This window comes from Setaria viridis, chromosome 8 (genome assembly GCF_005286985.2).
Source record: "Setaria viridis chromosome 8, Setaria_viridis_v4.0, whole genome shotgun sequence".
Lineage (NCBI taxonomy): Eukaryota > Viridiplantae > Streptophyta > Magnoliopsida > Poales > Poaceae > Setaria > Setaria viridis.
In genome coordinates, this window is record NC_048270.2 from 14,655,414 (window position 1) to 14,662,333 (window position 6,920).

Below are 6,920 nucleotides of genomic sequence, written 5' to 3' on the forward strand. Positions count from 1 at the left end.
CACCACCTACTTCATCACAGCCAGTATCGACATCACGCATATCTGTTTGATCACCATTTTGTTGTTGGAAGTACCTCCTACCTCACCATGGTGGGACCAAATTGTGTATCCATCCACAAAATCTCGTTTTATCAAATGCCTGTTGATGACATTAGTATCCTCCCATACAATATTGTTGCTACAGCCAAAACACGACACGTATTTGCTTTGTCTTGCAAATGCAAGCGTGCTTATTTGCATCCTCCACAAACTTCGATACCTCTAACATGAAAGTAAGCGAAGGTCTCAGTATGCTCTACATCCATGCTCTATGCTCCATCTTTAACGACCTATGACAATAATTCTATGTTATATTAACTAATTTAATGAGCTATTCTATAAACTAATTAAATTATGGATCTAGCCTGATAATAAGTAGGAAGAAATTTAATAAAAACAATTCTATATTACCCTAAATGAAACTCAATTAAGCCTTGGATGTAATAATTAATAAGAAGAAGGAAAAAAATGAAACTCAATTGTATATTAAGATAATCAACTTCATTAATTAAAACTATGGATGTAATAATTAATATGTAGGAAAAATATAATCAAACTTAATTCTATATTACACTAAAATGATAAACATAGCATTGTAATTGTCATAATATGACCATAGAATTTTATTTACAAAAATAATCCATTTCTAGTTTTTTCTCTCTTCCCTCCTCTCTCTCCTAGTTCTAGATCTAGATCTAGATGACAAGCTGATGAATCTAGAAATGATGGATAGAAGTTGAAAAATGAAGGTTGGAATGGCACAAACTCACCTTATATAGACACCTCCTCCAAAGAAATCAAGAGCAAAACCTTCCCCCTTAGATTTGGTATTTTTGGAGCTTTTCCTGAGCTCCTCTCGAGCTAGCTCCAAATGGAAGGTTGCTTGGGGAAGAAGATGAACAGGAGCATTTATGACGAGCTCTGTGGTGGCAGGCGACATAAGCCCACCACCAGCACAAACGGGGTGCATTTATGCTAGCGGGTGTTTGCGTCGCCCGCCAGTATAGTGGCCACTGTGCTAGCGGGTGTTCCCCTGCCGGCCCGAGGAAGCTTTGTGCCGGCGGGTGCCAATCACGCCTGCTAGCGCGCTAATTTGCCTGTGCCAGCACAAATTGTTTCTGGCGTAGTGGAGAATATGCAGTTGTTTTATTAGCAAGACAAGAAACCCTGCTTCTTAACTTTTGTAGATATCTATTTTTTTAAAGCAGCACAGAAGCACTATTTAAGATAGTAAATTAGATAATCTAAATATATTATGCAAACAAACATAATAAGTAGTGATCTGTTCCTTTTTTTTGCTTCCTTTTCCTTGTGCACACATGCAGAAACAGACAATGCAAACCATAACCTGCAGATTTATCAGCCACAAATAAATCATATCATCTGAATCAAAGTTGGATTCCTAAACTAGTGGCAAGTATGCATCATCTCTCATCTCGAAGCAAAGCCTTGCATATGCAGCTGACAAAACTATAAAAAGTCGGTAGCTAAGAGAGGACCACTAAATATATGTGCGCAGATGTGATCAGCGTGCAATTTTGTAGTTAAACCAAAACCATGCTTTCACCTCGATCTCGAGAGATGGTTCCAAATCTTTTTTTAATTGGCGCATGCTGCATACTTCCCTGTTCTGAGATCATTGCAGCCGAACTCATGTTGAGAGTGGCTCTAAAGCACATGAGAAACTGCTAGTGCATGCTTAACAAACACAGGACCACCCCTAATATAATCACTGGCTAGCTATAGGATTCATCAGCAAATCAGTTGTGCATTTCATGCCAGGTCTCCATGTAGATAGATAGATAGATAGATAGATAGATAGATAGATAGAGAGAGAGAGAGAGACTAATTACTCGTAGCATCCCTTGATTAGTGGCTTTCTCAACTTTCGATACCCAGATTTACCAATTAAGTATGCAAGATTAGCGATAATCATTGGGAATATATTGGAGGGAATGATTAAATATGCTATAGGCTTGTAGCCATGCATATTAACCGAATCACCTGCCCCTTGGTTAGCTTAGTTTAATAATGTCACGATTATAGGTGTGAGTGAGAATAACAAAGGCACAAATGTTTTTTCAAAAAGGCTCGGCGATGTGAAAGGAGCACACAAGAATACAAACCTAAATGCGGATCAATCATGAAAGAGGTGCAACGATGCGTTGTATGCCGCTCGCCAGCAGTGTCAATTCTGCTGGCTGTGTTTCAACTTTAAACAGTGTGGTGATATTCTCCAATTTTTATAATTTGAAGGGTATGTATCATCATCTTTTTGCTAAGCCATCACCGTACTTTGCCATATTAGAATTACTTAGGTAAATGGCACTCCTAGTCTTTAAAATATTGTTAATAATGGACAGTGGTTCAGTTGATGTTAGTATCATTAGAAATATATGACATCACTGCATACTTAGCTTATTTCTGAAAGTAGCCTATCGATCGTCTAGATACAGTGTTTCAATCACACATCATGATCTTCTAGTACTAACTGTGTACTAGCTAGATGACATTGAAGAAATAATTCTAGCATCTTATTCAGCTTGTTTCTTGAAGGGAGGGGCATCTAAGATGATAATTTAACTACTATTGAGTCCCTTTCGTATATATGCAAATGCCACACTCATATTGCAGAATCTTGAGTAGCTTGCTTGTCTAGTTAATCCGTTGCCAAAAGGTGGCCAACATTTTTCATGGCATATCGACAGGTCATTCATACCTTGATCCTATATATCAATAACAATACTGCCAGATGGATAAATATTAGGCAATCCACATTAACAAGATGCCATGTTCGGCCTATGGACAAAGCAACTTCGAGGTGTTGTCAATTAAGGTAAATTTGAGTCGAGTTGCCCAATAATGATAGGCTTGATGAAATGATTGCGCTTCTACTTATAGGAAGCTTAAGCATACTGCTTATCTGATCATCATGCAGCTCATCTAACTATGTAATTCTAGAAGAGAACCACAGAAACAGTAGTTATGTCAAAAAGGAAGAGAAGAAACAGCAGCTCTCGTATCACTAGCATGTTTGACAAGGACAACAAAACCCTAATAAAGTTAATTAAGAATCTTGTGTGTTCTGTATTATGCTTGTGCTGCTTTAACAGTTTGTTGTCATATAAATTAAATCAGGATGGCAATAGTATATATGAACCTTCTCAAGTAAGACATTTCACCAATATGACATGCTAGCCTCAACATTAGCTCAACTTGCATGCTACCAATGCTTGGTAGTCGAACAGACAGTACCTTATTACTAGCTAAGCAAGATATATACCTTATTACTAGCTGTCTTGCATCAGGCCACTTTCATCTTCAATCTTTCAAATCTGGAGACGTGATTTTCCACAGGGTCTAGACGATGTATACCATCTTGGATACTTGGACCAAATTTCTAGTTTTATCTCGTATCATCACTTGTTCCACGTTGAAAAAGGATGTATATGTACATGTGTGGGAGAAACTTATAAAGACATAGCATGGATATGCACATGTGACATGTCTGAATTATTGAGACAGAATAGACCATGCATAAACATGCTAGACGTCGTCGACGGTTATTCCAGCTGTGTATCCTTCAATGGACATGCTCATACTCTCAGCTACACCAATGTTATTGTTTTCTGCAGAGCCGCTTTACATGCATGGAGTGCAGAATCCAGTGCCATGACCCATTGTTAGAGAAAAGTGTGAGAAAAAGAGAATGTCATGTTGTGAATTGGAGTCACGTCTTTGATGTCACCACGAATTAAACTTAAAAGCAATAAAGGGCCTAAAGTGAGGCTACCACCTTGTGGCTTACTTGTCCCATGAGACAAGAACTCCACCCTCTCTGCTAGCCTAGCTCAGTTAGCACATTCACATCGTGCTTGATGGGACCTAGGTCAAAAGTGAGCAAACTTTGTGCATTAGTTATATGTTATATGCGTAAAATGGGTCCAGATTTAGGGAATAAGCGACACGGCAGCCTCAAGATTTTATTCACCAGTACTAGACAAGAGAGCAAATGGGTCTATACACCCACTAGCCCTAAAGGATGGAGAAGGAGCCTCACAACTTCTTGCCAGAGCCACCCAAATCACTTATTATGCCCTAAAGCAGATTCCAGAACCTCTGGAGAAATAGGGTGACGCTTTAGTTCGGTCTCTTGCTAGTGATTATGAGGATGTCTTGATCAACATCTCTCTATAAATAGGCCTCATCACTTCCATCATCTCTCACAGTATAAACCACATTTGAGCTCTCACATCCTCACCTAGCACACGACAAGAACTAGTATTCTGTTCTCCCAAATCGATCACTCCATGTTCAATATGTCTAGGGACCCGTTGGTCGTCGGCCATGTTGTTGGGGATATCGTGGATCCCTTCATCACAACAGCATCAATGAGGGTCTTCTACAATAATAAGGAGATGACAAATGGATCTGAGCTTAAACCATCTCAAGTGATGAATGAGCCAAGGGTCCATATCAGTGGGCGTGACATGAGGACTCTCTACACACTTGTAAGTGCGTTATTATCATGTTGCTTGTGATGGTAATTTGTAGATTGTTGGTTTCTCTTTTTATTTGACTTGAATTTGGAGTGGTCCAAATGGTTAAACTTTCATATCTTGGCTAGTCTATAATATTAGTTGACCTAGTTCAGCATATCTCGTAAAGTATACATCCTTGATAATAATTGATTGAAAGCAAAGAATAAGTGTTTTTGTGGAGTCTCAAGCCTTTAGGTGTGCCTTTAAGGCTTTAAGCTGATAAGACTAACTGACCTATCATAGTTTCGGTAGAAGTGCAATTTTGGGTCATCTCATTATTATTAAGCTCAGTTTCCCATTAAAAAGCGATAACAATGTGTTCATGCAATAATTTCTATACATATTATACATATACACAGGTAACAATGCAAATATAATGCATCGATGCATCAAATGAGAATATGTCAGCTGGAGACCTGATCCTCAGTATCTATATTGGCTAAAGATTACTTAATTATGTGTACATCTATATGTTTACATTTTGCTAGGTCATGGTGGACCCTGATGCACCAAGCCCTAGTAACCCTACTAAAAGAGAGAACCTTCACTGGTAAGCTCTTTGTAGCTTTTGTCCATGCAGCCCAGTGGTAATCCACTGGCCATTTCCCTGTTCACTTTATATGCATGCCAGGCGTGGCATGCTGCTCCTGTTGTTTGATTACAGGAGTATAATATTATCATCTTGATGTCGTACTGATTGGTAGTTCTTAATGTCTGGTTTAGGTTGGTGACAGACATTCCAGAGACAACTGATACCAGTTTTGGTAAGTGATTTGACTCTCACTGGTTGCATTGCCTGAATGTAACCTGCCATTAATGCTCCTCCTTATTAATATATTCATTTTCGGCGCCGGCAAATAAAAAGTGCCTTTCAGGTTTTCTTTGTCAGCCAAGTTAAATATAATCATTAATTATTGTGGCATGAAAAAGGGAATATAACTCTAGATTGGACTTTAAACTTGAGAGAAAAGCATTGTACCAACTCCATTTACTCTGATGTTGAAGTAAAAGCTTGGAAAACATTTTTCAGATGTTCATTTGATTTGTAGTTCGCAAACAGTTCAATAAATAATCATCAGCATATATCTGCACAAGAACTTTTAAATTATATATATTTTGATCATTAAAAGAAATGTTTTACTAGGAAAACTAACCAGTTTTGTTACAGAAAAAAATGGTAGTCTGATCACTAGATTCTGGTTGCATGTGGGGCGTGCATGTCGTGGAAAAATAAAACTCCACATTAATTGAAAATTGAAAGCATGCACTGTTATCTATATAAATATTGCAATTTAACAAAGTTCATATTGTATGTAGCAGGCAACGAAATAGTTCCCTATGAGAGCCCGCGTCCAACTGCTGGAATCCATCGCTTTGTGTTCATCCTGTTCAGGCAGTCAGTCAGGCAGACCACCTATGCGCCGGGGTGGAGATCAAACTTCAACACCAGGGACTTTGCAGCGATCTACAACCTTGGCGCACCCGTCGCCGCAGTGTACTTCAACTGCCAGAGAGAGAACGGTTGTGGTGGAAGAAGGTACATAAGGTGATATACGAAGTTGCTGTGTGTCCTAATAATATTAACTAGCTGTGTGCTTGACTCTCTGAAGACAGAGAAGCATAAAGAATAGCATTTGGGCTATAAGTACTTCTAGCAAATGAAAAATATATCATGTGTGTTTGTGTGGTATTAGTAGTGTGGGTGAGCATTGCAAGGACGATGCTCGCAATCATAAGAACTATCATTAGTTCACTACACATTGTAAGTCTGATGTAATGTTATCCTTGCTTGCCCTGGCCTTCTCAATCACAAGAAGTATAGCTGGGGAAATAGTTGAATTATTGTTGGGAAAATGGCATGGTTTGAGATCTATATTTCTGTGATGCAAGTTGTGATGTTGAACATGTAATAATATTTCAAATCGTGCAATAAGTTACACTGAAAACGACAGACTCACCTATACCTGTGAAGAAATATTCTTACTGTGTTTTGTAAAGGCCTAAAGGGTCATGCTATATGCTGAAATAAGCATGATTATCCTAAAGGAAAGTGCAAGTTTCAGGTCAATGAAGTCTAGCCATGATTCCTTTTATCTCCATGGTCAAAATCTTGTCCTCATGCTGCCATGCTGATCGCGATAGGTTTAATTGATACGTTCAGTGTACAACGCTCAAATCTTGTCCTGACGGGGCCCCTACCAAGACAGCAATGAGAATACATTGCATTTATGTGATCTGAATTGCATCTAAATATATATTTCAAAACTGTGCGGCTGTCTAAAAGTTGCTGTTAGCATATTGTTTCCATACGTGAGCCAGTTCAAATGGGATTGTTTAGAT

General features: G+C 38.6%; 1 protein-coding gene across 2 annotated transcripts; it reads left to right on the forward strand.

Annotated features, from left to right (window-relative positions):
• The first annotated feature begins 4,066 nt into the window (after positions 1 to 4,066).
• LOC117833652 (protein FLOWERING LOCUS T) lies at positions 4,067 to 6,434 on the forward strand. Of its 2 annotated transcripts, none has more exons than XM_034713230.2 (4): positions 4,067 to 4,550; positions 5,069 to 5,130; positions 5,304 to 5,344; positions 5,898 to 6,434. In XM_034713230.2, exons 1-4 carry the CDS (start codon positions 4,350 to 4,352, stop codon positions 6,128 to 6,130), a joined length of 537 nt encoding a protein of 178 aa, XP_034569121.1. In that variant the 5' UTR covers positions 4,067 to 4,349; the 3' UTR covers positions 6,131 to 6,434. The 2 variants fall into 2 exon arrangements, with proteins under 2 accessions (XP_034569121.1, XP_034569122.1); XM_034713231.2 differs by having other exon boundaries at positions 4,073 to 4,550; positions 5,901 to 6,434.
• The last annotated feature ends 486 nt before the right edge of the window (positions 6,435 to 6,920 follow it).

What these genes read in the sequence shown, in the direction of transcription:
- LOC117833652 (XM_034713230.2), top strand. Translation starts at nt 4,350, where the DNA reads ATGTTCAATATGTCTAGGGACCCGTTGGTCGTCGGCCATGTTGTTGGG. An exon ending in TGAGGACTCTCTACACACTT is followed by an intron (nt 4,551 to 5,068) that starts GTAAGTGCGTTA and finishes ACATTTTGCTAG; the next exon opens with GTCATGGTGGACCCTGATGC. An exon ending in AAAAGAGAGAACCTTCACTG is followed by an intron (nt 5,131 to 5,303) that starts GTAAGCTCTTTG and finishes TGTCTGGTTTAG; the next exon opens with GTTGGTGACAGACATTCCAG.